This window comes from Miniopterus natalensis, chromosome 12, assembly GCF_054644295.1.
Source record: "Miniopterus natalensis isolate mMinNat1 chromosome 12, mMinNat1.hap1, whole genome shotgun sequence".
In the NCBI taxonomy this organism is placed as follows: domain Eukaryota; kingdom Metazoa; phylum Chordata; class Mammalia; order Chiroptera; family Miniopteridae; genus Miniopterus; species Miniopterus natalensis.
In genome coordinates, this window is record NC_142092.1 from 68,663,987 (window position 1) to 68,679,899 (window position 15,913).

At 54.5% G+C, this 15,913-nt stretch overlaps 2 protein-coding genes and 1 long non-coding RNA gene across 7 annotated transcripts in view; 2 read left to right on the forward strand and 1 right to left on the reverse strand.

Annotated features, from left to right (window-relative positions):
• Window positions 1–3,577, forward strand: part of GARNL3 (GTPase activating Rap/RanGAP domain like 3) — an 81,199-nt gene extending 77,622 nt beyond the window's left edge. The window contains exons 27-29 of the mRNA XM_016210988.2: window positions 150–365; window positions 1,569–1,695; window positions 3,111–3,577. Of these exons, the coding sequence (XP_016066474.2) occupies window positions 150–365; window positions 1,569–1,695; window positions 3,111–3,288 (521 nt within the window). The 3' untranslated portion in view covers window positions 3,289–3,577. The remainder of the gene's footprint in view (window positions 1–149; window positions 366–1,568; window positions 1,696–3,110) is intronic.
• Window positions 351–6,231, reverse strand: LOC107535501 (uncharacterized). Its single transcript, XR_001603032.2, has 3 exons — window positions 5,928–6,231; window positions 4,184–4,925; window positions 351–870 (listed from the first exon to the last, which is right to left on the reverse strand). It is a non-coding gene; the product is annotated as an uncharacterized LOC107535501 (long non-coding RNA).
• Window positions 6,232–6,655: 424 nt separating this feature from the next.
• Window positions 6,656–15,174, forward strand: SLC2A8 (solute carrier family 2 member 8). Of its 5 annotated transcripts, XM_016210994.2 has the most exons (10): window positions 6,656–6,739; window positions 6,832–6,994; window positions 7,247–7,453; window positions 8,752–8,851; window positions 10,245–10,444; window positions 11,173–11,316; window positions 11,411–11,519; window positions 12,231–12,404; window positions 12,839–12,984; window positions 14,138–15,174. In XM_016210994.2, the coding sequence occupies exons 1-10, from the start codon at window positions 6,684–6,686 to the stop codon at window positions 14,273–14,275; spliced, it is 1,437 nt and encodes a 478-aa protein (XP_016066480.2). In that variant the 5' UTR covers window positions 6,656–6,683; the 3' UTR covers window positions 14,276–15,174. The 5 variants fall into 5 exon arrangements, with proteins under 5 accessions (XP_016066480.2, XP_016066483.2, XP_087679052.1 ...); XM_016210997.2 differs by lacking the exon at window positions 12,839–12,984; XM_087822926.1 differs by lacking the exon at window positions 7,247–7,453.
• Window positions 15,175–15,913: the final 739 nt, after the last annotated feature.

Here is a 15,913-nt window from a genome sequence, read left to right on the forward strand (position 1 = left end):
ACTCTGTTGCTCCTAATGGGAACTCAGGAGGTCAGCATACAGACAAAGTCTCCCTTCCCGCCAACTGTTAAGGAACCAGAAATTATTCTCTTCTAAAGAATACAAACTTTTCTTAAAGTTCTGATGTTCTTTTCTAAACCTCTTCTCAGGTGAAATTCAGTCAAAAAATCTGTACAAGATTCCACTCAGAAACCTTGTGGGCAGAAGCATCGAGCGACCTCTGAAATCGCCCTTGGTCTCCAAGGTCATCACCCCGCCCACATCCATCGGTGTGGGCATCGCTGCCATTCCCGTCACTCACTCCTTGTCCCTGTCCCGGATGGAGATTAAAGAAATAGCCAGCAGGACCCGCAGGGAACTGCTGGGTAATGGCTCTCGATTGTTCTGTTTTCCGTTTGTAACTATACCAGCTGGTTTTATCTTTGGACAGTCATCATCCTCAAAATAGTGTGTTGAAAAGAAACTTTCCCTTTCGTAAGGGATTTATAAGTAAATTACAGTGCACCTACACCAAGGAGTACTATACAGTTCACCCCAACAACAAGGTCTCGATCCGTATTTATTGGTGTGGAAAGCTGCCCAAACCATGGCTAAGGGGAAAAGGGCAGTTTGTAAATAGCATATCTAGTCTGGTACAATTTTTTTAAAATATAAGTATCTGTATATGTGTGATTTCTTAGAAAAGTGGCCAGAAAGATTTATATCCTACAGTTCTAAGATAACATTTTATGTTTGTATATCCAAAAGTTTACATTTACCATGTTTGTCCTTAATTGTGTGGTTCAGTTATCACTTCTCGAAGCCCCTACACCATGGGGGTGGGTCTGTGGGGCTGGTACAGACGCAAGACACTGGTGATTCCCCGTCAGTCTGCAGATGGGAGACAGAACCAGAGAAGCATAAAGCACCATGATAACTGGGAAAGGCTAGACTGTTAGAAAGGTTTTTGTTCAGAACAGTGAAAATAAAATGAGAAAAAATGGAAGTGATTATGTTAAGCCAGAAAGAACTTGAATTGAGACCCACATGGCATAAAACTGTATGGACAGTGGCCTTAGCACATGGCGGCCCTGCGGTCACATTTCCTGAGCAACAGTGAAGGGGATTCGGGTGGCCAGATGCAGGCTTTGACCCTGGCAAAGTCGGCTGGTTTTGGAAGTTGTGCTTTTAAAACATGTGTATTGCTGTTTGTAACCCACTATTCCTTTGAAATCTTATCTCCAGCTACTGTTTTACAATCCACTGTGACTTTCCAAAATTGAACCAAACTGAGTTGGAGAATTTGTTTCCAGTGGTAGGATTGTAGTAGATTTTCTCTCCTTCCTTGACTCTTCTGAGTCTCTCTGAGTTTTTAAATTTTTTAGCAATACATATATTCTTTATGATTAGGGGAGGGGGAAACCTTCCACCAACAAGAAAGCCAATTATTTAAACATATATACTCTATCTTTCTTCCTGACTCCATCCCAATAACGCACCGATTTCCAACCAAGAAGAAAGGGCATTTTCTGTCTCTGGGGCAGCCCTGTGGTGATGACCTCTGACCTCTGGTTCTCCCTGCAATCCAGGCCTCTCTGATGACGGTGGCCCCAGGTCAGAAGCAGCACCGAAGCCTAAATCAAAGGCCCGGAAGCGGTTCGAAGAAAGCCATGGAGGTCCCACGCCAGGGACAGTGAGATCAACTAGTAGCGACAGGTAAAGAAACCAGCAGCCCCAGCAGCCCTTTCTCAGGATAGTGGCCCTTTGAGTCATAGCACTGGCACCAGACCCTACCTGCTGATGGGTGATGCTGTGGGCTGGCCCTGGACCAGCCACAGCAGAGCCTTAGCACCCAGCAGCTCAGGGAGGTTCCCCAGAGAACACAGCCTGCCAGGGCAGGGCCCCAACAGATGGGCCACCTCACTAGCAATCCAACAAATGCTCATTAAAAGACAGTAAGACACGTTTATATTTTCACTCACTATGTTTATTGACAGAGATTTTTTAAAACAAAAATACTCAGAGTGACGGGAAACGTCCCTTCTGCAGTACTTATGGTAGGACTGGAAACAGGTACAGCCTCTCTGGGCAACAGTTTAGTGTCACATGCAATGAATACTTGATGAAACCCACTGGTGTGTCCCCTAAGATCCTGTGTGTCCCTCAAGCAACACCATGCACAATCCATTCATTCATTCAGCACACATTCATGGAGTGCCTGGCACCGAGCTTGGTGTTGGGGACATGGAGATGGCTTACAGGGCTTCACAGGCCTGTGGGGAAGGCCAGTGAGGACATTTTGGAAGTACAGCATCCAGGGTGGCAGGTGATGCAGAGGGATGCGGGTGCCATCTGCCCCACACCTGGGCAGGGCGGTCTCAAACCTCAGGAGCGGCTGAGCCAGGTCTCATACATCAAATCAGCATTAGCCTGGCTGAGAGGGGCAGCATCCACTCATGCTTTAATCCCACACACTTCTGTGGAGCCCTACTATGTGACCAGCACCTGCCTTCATGGGCTTTATATTCTAGTGTGAAGAAACAGACGATAAACCTGTAAACAAATAAGTACATTAAATCACTTCCAATAGTGACAGTGCTGTAAGGAAATTTTTAAAAAGATAAATGGGGGAGCGGTGGATAGAAGGTCTACTTTCAGTAGGGGGAGGGTCATAGAAGGCTTCTTTGAGGAGTGGCATTGAGCTGAGCAAGAGACACACACAGAGGGCTGGGAGGGAGCTGCAGGGCTCAGCAGAGCCAGGACCTATGGCCTGTGGGCCTGTGGGTAGGCGGTTCAGCCTTAACATCAGGCCATGGGAACCATGGGAGGGCTTGAGGCAAAGAGTGACATTATCACAATGGGCACTTGAGAAAAGTAAGTAATGCCCCACAAACACCTCCAATGTGTTACCACTGGCCTTTGAAACTCACACCAATCCATGAGGTAGGGCTGTCAGGCTGTGGGCGCCAAGCTCTGCTGGGGTGGGGGGTGACTCCTGCAGGTCCCCACCTCTCCCCCAATGGGCGGGGGGAGGACAGGCTTAAGAGCTTGAATGAGCAGGAAACTGCCTGACACTAGGCTCAGATCCATGGTACTCCCAGTGATCCTTTCCAGTGACTCTTCTCTTCTAGGATCACATCGGGCTCCTTGGAAAGTCCTTCTACTGCCGAAGCCAACCCTGAGGGGCACTGCCACTCGATGGGCTCCGACCAGGACCCAGGGGCAGACAGAGAAGGGAGCCCAGTGTGGGGCAGCAGCCCCTTCCAGCTCACAGCTTCCTCAGACGAAGACGTTATTGACTTGAAGTAAAGAGTCCAAATTGCGTTCGCCACCTTTATTTTCTTATGGAGGTTTATACTCTTGGACCAGTTCTGACATTTCTCCACACAATGTGGCTTTTAGCCTGTCTGTGATCTATTGGACCAAACCTCTGCACCCTCGGCCAGTTTCGGTCAGTCTCTAGTGTCCAGTGCCATCTTTCTCGATCTTCGTTTCTTCCTGTCCAGGAATCATCAGCCCCCTTGTAATACAGGTGGTAGATTTCATTGAGGTTTTAGACTTAAACTTTGAATAAATCAGAAGTGTTCATTCTTACCTATGGCAGCCTCACTTATATTTTATACTTAGGTGCTTAGATGTGACAATTATTTTTTTCATTACAGTTTTATGTCACATAATGTGTTTCTTTTATAAAGAAAAGCCATTGCTTTAAAAATTTATTATAAGTAAGTTTTCATTCTGCACCTTTGGCCTGTTACTGTTCCAGGTCACTGTGGTTGGAACCAGCTCCATTCCTGCCTGTAGACTTCAGAAAAGCTGATTAGGTTTTAGAAGCTCCTATTTCTTCCTCCTCGTGTCCCACAAAAAATAATAAGGGTATAGGAAGGAGCTTGTTAAGTCTTAAGATTATTTTGTTTGGTTTTATTGTTACTCTGAAATCATATAAGAGATCAGTTATCAAAATTCTCATTCTCAAGCTCCTGCCTCTCCTTCGGGTCTGCTTTGCTCTTTCACATGAACCAAATGATTATCCTTCCTCTTATTTATCTGCCTTCCACCGCTCCCTCCTCAAAGTGAGAAGAAAATGTGGGTTTGACCAAGTGTGAATGAAAATAGCGAAATGTCAGCCTCTAGTCAGGACAGCTCAAAGGGGAAATCTGGTGTCACTGGCATTGTAGAAATGTAACGTGTGAAGGTCACTTACCTCTGCCTTTAGTCTGAGGACTCCATTTTATTATCTCTCTTCTCACCTATGTCACCGATCATAAGACACTTCCCCTGTTAAAGCAGCTCTGAGTTCTGCAGGTCTTCTCTGCAAGTGCAGAGAGCTATGCATGACAGGACCTTGATCTGACAGAAGTTTGGATCCTGCCTCCCCGTGGACCTTGCACACTGTGGGGAGAGCTCCCCTCCCTGCCTGTCGCACGTGGATTCAGCGTGATGTTGAATCCAAGCTGAAGGTTGCCTGTTTCCCTTCAGCAGAAGGCAAGAGGCCAGAGTCAGAAAGTCAATTAGTAATAAAGACAATGCTTTTCAGGTAGGCCCGCGTAGGGTGTTTGCCCCAAATGTGTCTTCTCGTGGTCTTTGCAGCATTCAGCACTCCCGTTCTTCCATTGTGCTTTGTTTTGCCCTTTTCACATACAGGAGAAGACACAAAACCCTCTACATCCTGTATCTTGACCTCACCAAAAGTTTGGTGAATTAAGATGTATTACTTTTTGCTTTTCAAATAAGAAAACTGAGGCTCAGAAAGGAGCAATGATTCGAACCTGCGAGTTCTCTGGCCCCAGAGTTGGGCTCTCTCCCTGCCCACCACTCAGGGCCAGGGTAAGTGGATTGTTCAGTTGGATCTGGCTGATGTTTTTCTTGTTAAACTAATTTGTGAGCTTTAAGAGCTTGTATGTGTTTTTTCCTGTCATCTTTTTTTCCTGAAGTTTCTTCTCAGCCTGGAACAGAAAAACCAAGGGTTTTTTAGACCATTCTTCCAAAAGATGAGCAGTATCAGAGTCACCCCTTGATTTTACAAGTCACAGCTCTGAGGAATGAATGTAGAAAGGGCAAGAAGTGGACCCTACTAATCAGACAGATGGTGCTTAGCTTATAAAGTGGGGTGAGAGGCTGCCCTGGCAGCAATATCTGTTTACAGTGGTCAAGAGGTAAACTGCACACTCACGGGGAGGGAGACCACCAGCCAGGGGGCAGGAGTTGGTTTGCAGGAGCCCATGGCTCAGAGGCCTGGCTGGTGTTTGCTGGGCTCACTGGAGCATCCTGTCTACATAAGCCTCTCCGCATACCCCGCTGGCTGAGTTACAAAATAAACTGTCTAACTGAGCAGTTTACCCATGGAGCTCGAATCATTCATCCACTGTGCAAACACTAAGTGCTGACCAGAGAAGGCAGTCATGTGCCTTGGGGGAGAGAGAGAAGTAACAGGTGATCACAAAGCGTGATAAGTGCTGTGATAAGAATTTATAACTGAACACAAGAGGCCCTGGGCACTGAGGGGCAGTTGCCTGTCCTTAAAGATAGTACAGTCAGATGTCTGCACTAGGTCAAACGACTGTCATGGTCACACTGGCTGCATTTGAGTGCTGCGCATGTGCTTGGTGTTTATGGACATTGTCCAAAACTCTCTTGGAAGACAGGATTGTCATCTCCCCTTAGAGGTGAGGAAACATAGGCCCAGAGGAAGATGAGAAGCTATGCCCCTTACTCAGCCCGGTTCCTTCCAGAATCCCACAGAACTCCCGCAGCTGCCTGCACCCGGAGCCGCTCTCCCCGGTCCTGACCTCATCGTCCTCGCCTCCGGCGGGGACTTGGGTGGACACGTAGAGAGGTTGGCTATGAACATCTGCAGGGGACCCAAAGTTGGGAGGTATTTGGATGAAGATTCAAGTCAGGATTGAAGTGAGTGGAACTTAACAGGGAGCGTGGAGTTCACCACTTACGCCATCAGTCACACAGGTGGCATGGGGGACCCTGCCCAACACGGGTCCCCAGCACCTGGAAGTCCTGGTCGTCTTAAGCTCTTAGCCATCAGCAATCTGAGGGCTCCAAGTGATGACCGCACGAAGGTCACGCCTCCGCCTCCCAGCTGCAGCGCCCGGCCAGGCTGGCCGTCGGGGAGGAGAGTGACACACGACAGTAATTCGGGTAAGCAGCCCTGCGGCTCTCCGTGGGCGGAGCAGGGCCAGGCTTCGCCAAGCCAGGGCCCAGAGCAGCGGTTAACGAAGAGCAGGACTGCAGACAGGTTCACGGGGACTGTGGCGACGACGGGAGCAGGGGCGGGAAGTCCCGGGAGCGGCCTGCGTGCCCCGCCTCCGTCCGGCTCCTGGCCCCATTGGCTGAGGCTGGACGCAGCGGTGCCGCCGGGGCGAGCGCGATCCCGCCCTCCACCCTCATTGGCCGGTTCTGTTTAGGGCGGCCCAGACACAAACTCCGCCCTCCCTCCGCTTCGTGCAGCTCTGTCCTAGGGGCGGTTCCAATGCGCTTCGCCAACCGGATCTTTGCTTCCATTGGTCTGCTTCGATTTGAAGGGCGGATCTCAACGCAGACGCTCACCGTGCCTTGCGTTCCTATTGGCCACCCCCACACCCACGCCCGTTGCCCGGAGCCTCCCAGAGGCGCTCATTGGCCGGCTCTCCCGGGAGAGGCCGGGGCAGCCCGCAGTCGCGGGACCCGTGGCAGTTCAGGTGGCCGCGGACATGACGCCTGAGGACGAAGAGGAGACCCAGACGCTCCTGCTGCCGCCTGATGGCAGGTGAGTGGGCGGGTGACTGGGCCTGGGGCGCGGCCTTACCCCTCTCGTTGCTCCCAGGCCGGCGCCGCTCACCGACCGCCTCATCCCCGCAGCGTTCCCCGCGGCCGCCGCGTCTTCCTCGCCGCCTTCGCCGCTGCCCTGGGCCCGCTCAGTTTCGGCTTCGCGCTCGGCTACAGCTCCCCGGCCATCCCGAGCCTGCGGCGCGCCGCGCCCCCGGCCCCACGCCTGGACGATGACGCCGCCTCCTGGTTCGGGGTGAGACCTCTGCCTGGGACCCTCCACGCCTACCCCCTCGGACCCGTGATGGGACCCTTCCCCTGCCTTGCTTCGGGCGAGCACTGAGACCCTCGGCAGAGGACGTCCCGGTTCCCCTGCCAGGGCTCACTCTCCCGGACCCCCAGCCAGGGACTCAGTCTCCTTCCCTCTGAGGCCGCTGGGGGTGGAGTGGAGGGCGAGGTTGGGACACGACCCCCTGGCGCCCCCTTCTCAGCCGGCTATCGCCCCCAGGCCATCGTGACCCTGGGCGCCGCGGCGGGGGGTGTGCTGGGCGGCTGGCTGGTGGACCGTGCGGGGCGCAAGCTGAGCCTCCTGTTCTGCACCGTGCCCTTCGTGACCGGCTTTGCCATCATCACCGCCGCCCGAGAAGTGTGGATGCTGTTCGGGGGCCGCCTTCTCACCGGCCTAGCCTGCGGCATTGCCTCACTAGTGGCCCCGGTGAGTGGCCCCAAGTCCCGCGCCCAGGGACCGAGGAAAAGGAGCAGACGTTGGGGCGTGGTTCTCCTCGCGGTCCCCTAGGTGGCCCTTTTCTGCTTGTCTCCCTCACCCTCGCGATGAGTCCTGGAAAAAGCAGCTGTTATTAGCCCCCTTTGCAGATGAAGTAAGTTTCAGAAAGGTGAAGTCCTTTGTCCAGGCTCAACTAGTCAGTGGTGAAGCGATTACCCTGGATTGTGCCACTTAACCTGGCCCCCTTTTACTCTACAAATCAGATGGCACCTGTGGATGGTCAACAGAAGCCTCACAGTATGGCTTGGATGCCCCTGTCATTCAGACCACTGACTACAGTTTAGCAGGAAAATCCTGCCTGGTCTGTCCTGGGGACAAAGGCTGCTGCCACCTGCCGCTCCCCTTCACTGCTCACACACCAGCCCTCCGGCTGCTTCCCTGCTTCTCTCTGCCAGCTCCTGACCTGGCACTGCCCAAGCTGACTTTGGAGCTGTACACACCTGGGTGACATCCCGGCTCTGCCACTTTCCCAGGGCAGAGCGCCTCTCTGGGCCTCAGTTCCCTCCCCTGTCAATTGAGAATGACAGGTTACCTCATGCAGTGAGTGACGAATCAAGAGACAGCGCACATCAGCACTATCATGACTTGGACCCTCGAAGCCGGAATCGCTGAGTGGCCAGTGAACTGCTGCTGGCCATGGGCTTGGAAGATCCACCGCCCACACCCCAACCTGGTTGAGATTGAAAGCAGTGGCTTGGGGTCCTCCCTGGTCATCCCTTTGCACCTGCCACTCATTTCACCTGCATTCGCTGGACAGCTGGGTTGGATTTTATGTTTTGGGATTTTCACTGGGCAAAAACACACAAGTCATGGACCTAAGGTATGGAGTAACCCAGAAATATGGGTGAGGCCTTTCTGGCTCATGAGCACAGTCACTGGGGGGCCATTGAGGAGAGTTCCTGCTTTAATTCTAAGGGCACCATGCCAGCAGCCCAGGTGTCACCTCGGGCAAAAGGCAGAATCTCATCTCAGACCTACTCCCTGCCCCAGACCTACTGCACCAGAATCTGCATTGTATCAAGGGTAATGACACAACTAAATGAAAGTTTGAAGAGCTCTGTGCCCCCACCCACCTATTACCCTACACACAGCAGCCACATACCCTAACCCCCTTTAAACACCTGCTGCAGGTCACTTGGTGGGGTGTGGGGAAGTATGAGGAAGGCTCTGGCCTGGGTGTTGCATTTGGGGGCCCACCAGGCCTTCAGCGGCATCTTACTTGCTGACAGGTCTATATCTCTGAAATTGCCTACCCGGAAGTGCGGGGGCTGCTCGGCTCCTGTGTGCAGCTGATGGTCGTCATCGGCATCCTCCTAGCCTACCTGGCAGGTGAGAGTTTTCACGTTACCTCTGCTGATCCCTATTCATGGCCATGTGGCCACTTTATAGATATGGAAACTGAAGTTTGGAGATGTCACAGGACCAGCCTGAGGTCATACAGCCAGCACCCAGGGTGCTAGGTTCCCAGACCCCTCCCTGAGACCCTGGGATGTGGGTCTTGTGACCAAGTTCCCGGAAGAGCTGAAGAAAGTGATGTACTCATCTTCCTAGGGCGGAAGCCCTTTCCAAGGGCCTGGGGAGGGCTGACTGCTTAGGTCAGTACCTCACTGTGTAGTGACAAACAGGATTCCAGGGGCAGGTGGGGCACCCCAAAAATCTTTAGCCCAGGTGCTCAGAGGGCCCAAGCATCTCTCCCTCAGAAGCAGTACTGGATGTACCTACAGGAGGCGGGTTCCAGGGACCTCAGGGTCAGAGCTTGGGCCAGCCCCGGAGACAGCTGTGTTTGCCCCAGAACTGGAGTAGAAAGAGGGCAGGCTTCATACTGACAGTCCCAAATTAGGGGAGGACCTCTGCCACTTGCTGGCTGTGTGGCTGTGGCCTGCTTACACAGCCCCTGGGAGCCTCACTTTCTCTGTCTTTAGGTGGAGGTAACCCCACCTAGTCCAAGGCTGCTGAGGGTTTAAATTGACACATGAAAAGTGCCTGGCAGCAGCCCCCAATGAGATTGTCAAGGGATGGCCAGAGAACCACAGGGAGGGGTGGAAGCTTGCGGGGGGTTCGGGCCTGATGGGTGTGGTGGTGCCTGGCCAGGTGCCCTGTGGGTCTTTGGAATGGTTGATCTGCAGGTTCGTGGTCTTTCTTCTTACCCACTTACCATCCTGACTAATTCAGAGTCCTACCAGCAGCCCCGCTGCCGAGGAGGCCCAGCAGTGTGCCAAAGTCCTGCTTGTACACACACTGACATTTGGGACAGACACTTGGGTATCAATGCACCCACAGAATTATCTCCAGCTCCTGTGACTTGATCCTCTGGTGCTCAGTGAAAAGTGCCCCCACCCTGCCCCCTTCCTCTCTGAGAACCAGCCTTGCCTGCCTCTTGAGGAGGGTCTGCGTGAAGACTGTATGAGGACTATGCATAGTTGTCCTCCCCACCCCCGAAATTTTACACAGATGGTGCCGTGCCGTGCCTGTCATCACATAGCTAGCACCTTGTTCTTTGTATAACGGCTACTTCAATATTCACTGAGCCAGTGTAGCATAATAACATGACCGTCATCGTTTCCACATTTCAGCCAGTATCAGTAACAAACTTGAGAGTAGCCATGCAGGGGTAGGGCGGTCCCCACCCTTTAAGCCAGGTCCCTGGGGTTGGGGAGGGGGCTGGCACTCAGAGAAGGCCCAGGCCGGCTCACCCAGGCTCTGCCGTCTGACCCCCATCCAGGCTGGGTCCTGGAGTGGCGCTGGCTGGCCGTGCTGGGCTGTGTGCCCCCCTCCTTCATGCTGCTGCTCATGTGCTTCATGCCCGAGACCCCGCGCTTCCTGCTGACTCAGCACAAGCGCCAGGAAGCCTTGGCCGCTGTGCAGTTCCTGTGGGGCTCCGAGCAGGGCTGGGAAGAGCCCCCTGTCGGGGCTGAGCACCAGGTGAGGGGCTGGGAGGTGGAGCTGGGGGAAGGGGTCAGTGACGTTTCACTCCTTTGCAGCCAGAGAGGCCAGCCCAGCCTGTTCCCAAGGATGTGTGAGCGCGCGCGCGCGCGCGCGCGCGCGCGCACACGCACACACACACGGGGTGGGGGCAGCATTGTCCCGTGCCAGCCAGCAAAGGCCTGCTGGAGCCCTGCTGCTTGGCTGGGCCCTGGCCTTGGAGGTCACTGGGAGAGCCTGAACCTTGATCTTACTGAAGAGGAAAGCTAGGCAGGGCAGACTTGAGGACTTGGGTTTTTATGCGGGGGCTTGTATGGCAGGGGATGAGAGGCCGTATGACCATTCCATTGTCAAGCCTTAGTTTCTTCATGTAAAATAGGAGTCATAGCACATTCCTGCTGATGGTGGTGGTGAGGACTCACTGGGGTGGAGGGTGGCACTCGGCCCAGGCCCTAGGCTGGTGGGATTCTGGACCCGTTTGCCCTTTCCTCTTTGTGGCTCTCCCAGCAAATCAGAAAGGGCTATACGGAGGTGAGGACCTCGTCACCTTACAAATGAGGAGGCTATTGTCATACAGATACCTGTCTGTGGACCCAAGGCCCAGATGAGGCCAAGACAAGAAGCTGAGGCTCCCTCCCTCCACCAGGCTTTAGGATGGTGGGCTCAGAGCCTGGTGCCCCTCGGGAGAGGGCAGAGAGAAGCACTAACGCTCAGTTTCTGTTGAGCAGGGCTTCCAGCTCGCCCAGCTGAGGCATCCCGGCATCTACAAACCCTTCGCCATTGGCATCTCACTGATGGTTTTCCAGCAGCTGTCAGGGATCAACGCTGTCATGTTCTATGCAGAGACCATCTTTGAGAAGGCCAAGTTCAAGGTAAAGAGGCCTCTGCCCCAGCTGGCCTCATCCAGATGCCATGCCGGCCTAGTCTCTGGGTCTTTGCCTGAGCCACCTCTGCCTGTCTTCCCAGGACAGCAGCCTGGCCTCTGTCATCGTGGGCATCATCCAGGTGCTGTTCACGGCCATAGCAGCCCTCATCATGGACAGAGCTGGGCGGCGGCTGCTCCTGACCTTGTCAGGTGAGGCTCAGGCTCAGAGCTGTGCAAGTGGGGTGGCCCAGGCCAGGCTCCTCACCTCAGACTGGAGGGTCTTTGCTGAGGCCACCATGTTGTGGGAGGACAGGTGTCCCTGAGATAAGACCAAGATTTAATGCAAGCACTCACTAAGTGCTCGCTACAGACCAGGCCTGATCTCATGGCGTCTCCACATCACACCTTAACCTTTGCAATGAACCTACAAGGAAGGTGCCATAGGGGCCCAAGATTACGATGAGTAACTCTGAAGCTTGTGGTCTTTTGGGGCAAGTGGCTTTGCCTCTCTGAACCTCAGTTTCACTCTGAAATGGGGATAAATGTGGGCCATCGTGAGGATCAGGAGGTGGTCCATGGGAGCTCCTCTGCATGCTGAGGCCCACAAGCACTTGGTACTACAGGGAGACAGTTCCACTAGTGCCACTGCCACTCGTTACTGCTCCTCAGGCCGAGGCTCTGCCTCTGGGAGCTTCTTAGAGTCTGCTGAGGTCTGAGGTCCAAGCCAGGGCTGGTAGGGCCAGGCTGGAGTGGGTGCCACCCAGTCAGGGCTCCCGGGTACCGCTCACTGTCCCTCTCTCTGAGGTGTCCAGGCCACATTGCTGTGGCCACACTGGTCTGAGACTCCTGCCCTGGGAGCCATATGCCCGGGCTTTGGGCTACTTCCCCAGTACCCTGCCCAGCACTGCCCTCCGCCTGCAGGTATAGTCATGGTGTTCAGCACCAGTGTCTTCGGTGCCTACTTCAAGCTGACCCAGGGAGGGCCCAGCAACTCCTCACACATGGACCTTCTGGCGCCCGTCTCCATGGAGCCTGCCAGTGTCAGTGTAGGGCTGGCCTGGTTGGCAGTGGGCAGCATGTGCCTCTTCATTGCTGGTGAGAGGGGGCCTGTGGGGAGGTTGGGTGGGGACTGATGGGGTTGCCCTGTCACTGCTGCATCCCTATGGCTCCCAGCAGGTCCAGGCCTACCTGGCCTCACCTGTCCATATAGGTCCACAAGTCTGCATTTATAGGTCTGACCATGGGCCAAGCACTGAGCTAAGCCCTACTCTGCTCCTCTCACTTAGTCCTGCCAGCGTGCTGAGTAGGTCCCTTTGTTATTCATTCTATAGAGAAAAGACCCGAGTGAAAGAAAGGAAGAGCCTAGCCTAAGACCTCACAGCAGGAATGCGCAGGGCTGGTGGGCCCAAACTGGAACCCAGGTCCCCTCAGCCCATGCCAGGCAGCCTGGCAAGGCTTCAGCCCTGGAGTCTGCTGCCAGCCGAGGGACCCAGCCCCTGTGGGTTCTGACGCCTGCCTTGCTCCCACAGGCTTCGCTGTGGGCTGGGGACCCATCCCTTGGCTCCTCATGTCTGAGATCTTCCCTCTGCACGTCAAGGGTGTGGCCACCGGCGTCTGCGTCCTTACCAACTGGCTCATGGCCTTTCTGGTGACAAAAGAATTCAGCAGCCTCATGGTGAGTACAGGCCCTGGTGGCCTCCCCTCCATAGTCAGCAGAAAAGCACTTTTAGATTATTCTCATTGCAAAAGACCCGGGATCAGTGGCCTCGTGTACAGGCTGAGGCCCTGCCCTCCTGGGACAGCAGCTGTCTTGGTCAGGGCAGAGGGGAGACTGACGGGCCAGGGCAGGTGGGGAACCCAGGCTGTAACCACTCAGGGGCCTTCAGGCTGTCTTGGTAGAGGACAGTAGGGTGGGCCTCCCTCATTGGATGTTGGGGACACAGGTTGGGAGGTAGGGCTATGTGGTAAAACTATCATCTCATGGATAGACTGACAAAGACATGGCGCCTGCCTACGGGGCTTCCCAGCCAGTGGGGGGCGTGGCGTTGGAGCAGATAGACAAGCATTTGTTCAGGCATTCATTTCCCAGGTGTCCTGGTACATTCTACATTTAGGCTGTTCGTGGTGCCAGAGACAGCAAGGAATGAGAGGACAGGGTCCCCTTTATGACAGGCTGGGATAGCAGTGGACAGTGGTGGGAGAATGAACCACCAGGAAGCTGGGCTGGGGCCGGGGAGATGGGTCCTGAGAGGTGTGGATGTGCAAGGCTGGACTGGAGTCTGTCCAGGACGCGGGCCCATTCAGGCAGCTGCTCCGGGAAAGGAGAGCTGGGAAGGGAGGGCCCTGTGGTTCTGGGCTGGGAGGGGTGGACAGGCTCTGACCAGAGGGAACTGCTCACTCTCCCTCCACGCCTGTGGGCCCTCAGTGTCCTGCGTGCTCACGCTGCCCCATCTCGGCCTGCTGTTGCAACGCTCACCATTCCGTCCGTACAAGGAGAGGCTCCTCCGGGGCAGGGACCTCGGAGGGCAGGACCAAAGCTAAGTGTAGAGGGTGGTCTGTGGGCTCTGGAGTAGACCCTGGGCATGAGAGCCCAGGCATCACTTGATAGCACGTCTCTGACCTGGAGGCAATCACTGCATCACAGTGAGCCTGTTTCCCCAGCAACAACATCCACACCTTGGACAGCGCTCAGCCCTGCTTCTAGATGACCCAGCTGGACCCTCACTGCCCTGAGCCTGGGCGGGGCAGGCAGGGGCCTTGGCTCACGATCATGTGAGGGCTCCTAGCCTTCTGCCAAGTCACTTGTGGCTCTTCCTCTCTCTCTGCAGGAGGTGCTCAGGCCCTACGGTGCTTTCTGGCTCGCCTCTGCCTTCTGCATCATGAGTGTCTTTTTCACTTTGCTCTGTGTCCCTGAAACCAAAGGAAAGACTTTGGAGCAAATCACAGCCCATTTTGAGGGACGATGACAGCTCCTTCCTGGGAGTGGCTGTCCCTCCTAGGTGGGCTGCCTTGGGCTCTGGAGGGGACAGAGCCTGCCTGTGACTTCAGGCTGGGCCTCAGCCAGAGCCCAGAACCCTACCTGCCCCCCAGAGAGCCAGGATCCAGGACCGCAGCCCCTCGCAGCCTTGTCCTCCGGGTTCCTCCTCCTTGCCCAGCTCTCTGCACTTCACAAGCCATGGGCATGAGGTTCCTAGTCCCTGGGTCCAGGTCCCACTGCTGCTCTGAGATGGGAAGAGGGGACATCTTGGAGAGTCTTCGCTGCCCTGTGGCCAGTCCTCCACCTGCGGTCTCTGTCATGACACGAGAGCAACAGTGGAGGAGGGGGACTCCTGGCTCCGCCCTTTCTAGAGGAGGTGCTTTTGGAGGCTGGGTGGTGGTGGCCCATGATCTCACAGAGTTGTATTATAAGGAAGGAACTTTGCCAAATAAAGACTTGACTCAGAGCCCTGGCTGAGTGGCTCAGTTGGTTGGATTGTCGTCCCAAACACCAAAAGGTGGCAGGTGTGATCCCGAGTCAGGCGAGTGTGGGAGGCAAGCAACCATGTTTCTCTCTCGCATCGACGTTTCTCTCTCCCTTCTCTGTAACAGTCAATAAAAACACATTCTCAGGTGAGGACTTAAGAAAAAGATCTGACTCAGAAAATCGGGTCCCGACCTCTCTGTGAGCGCATTTTCCTGTCCCATAAACCTGCCTCGCCGGGACATCTGGGGTTTACGCCCCGCTCCGTAGCCGCTATTCGCTCCCCGGCCGGGCAGCCCCGCGTGCGCCCACCCTGCGGTTTCTGTTAAGCTACAGCGAGAGCAGGCAGCGGTCCATGGCAGCCCGGTGGGGAGAGCAGCACCCCCAGGCCAGTGTCTGGAAGGTCCTGCAGCAGCTGCTCTGATTTCAGTAAAATGGGCCAAGTAATACGCAGAACAGCTCTCAGCTTTAGCAAGACCCAGTTCCTGGGCGCCCTGCGGAAGCGAGGTCCCGTCCACGTGCAGGCTCGTCTTCCGGTCCGGCACTGCGCGTCTGCACTGTCGTCAGTGCTGCGTGGCGGCCACCGGCTGGGTGGAGAAGCGTATTGTCATGTTGGGTGGAGTGTTCTACGAAGGCCAATTAGTTCAGGAGCGTCGTTCAGGTCCCCGACATCCCAACTGACGTTCTGTCCACTTGTACCAATTACTGAGAGAGAGCTGTTGAGATTCCCACCTGCACATGTGGACGTTTCCCCTGCAGCTCTCCTGGGCTTTGCTTCAGGTACCTGTTACCAGGTGTGGCACACTTCGGATTGTCACGTTTTCCTAATTGGTTTGTCCTTCATCGTTATGAAAGGATCTTCTTTCTCCCTGGTCACAGACTTTGTTCTGAGGTCTACACTGCTAGCGGTGTTACCACTCCCGATACCTTTTGGTTGGTGTTTCAACATGCATTTTTTTCACAGCATCCTATACTTTGGTTTTTTTTTACAGAATGCTGTTTGGGTTTCTCTGAGCTTTATTAAGGCATTTTATATATTATAAAATTCAACAATTGTTGGCATAAAATTTGATGACTGAGGTCAAAGGTATACAGCTGTGTACCCACCACCGTAGTCAAGACATTTTTATCACCTCAGAATGTC

Bases quoted from the DNA above. Each gene is read 5' to 3' on its own strand.
- SLC2A8 (XM_016210994.2), top strand. From the start codon at position 6,684: ATGACGCCTGAGGACGAAGAGGAGACCCAGACGCTCCTGCTGCCGCCT. The intron at 6,740-6,831 runs GTGAGTGGGCGG...TCATCCCCGCAG, and splicing joins CTGCTGCCGCCTGATGGCAG to CGTTCCCCGCGGCCGCCGCG. The intron at 11,520-12,230 runs GTGAGGCTCAGG...CTCCGCCTGCAG, and splicing joins GCTGCTCCTGACCTTGTCAG to GTATAGTCATGGTGTTCAGC.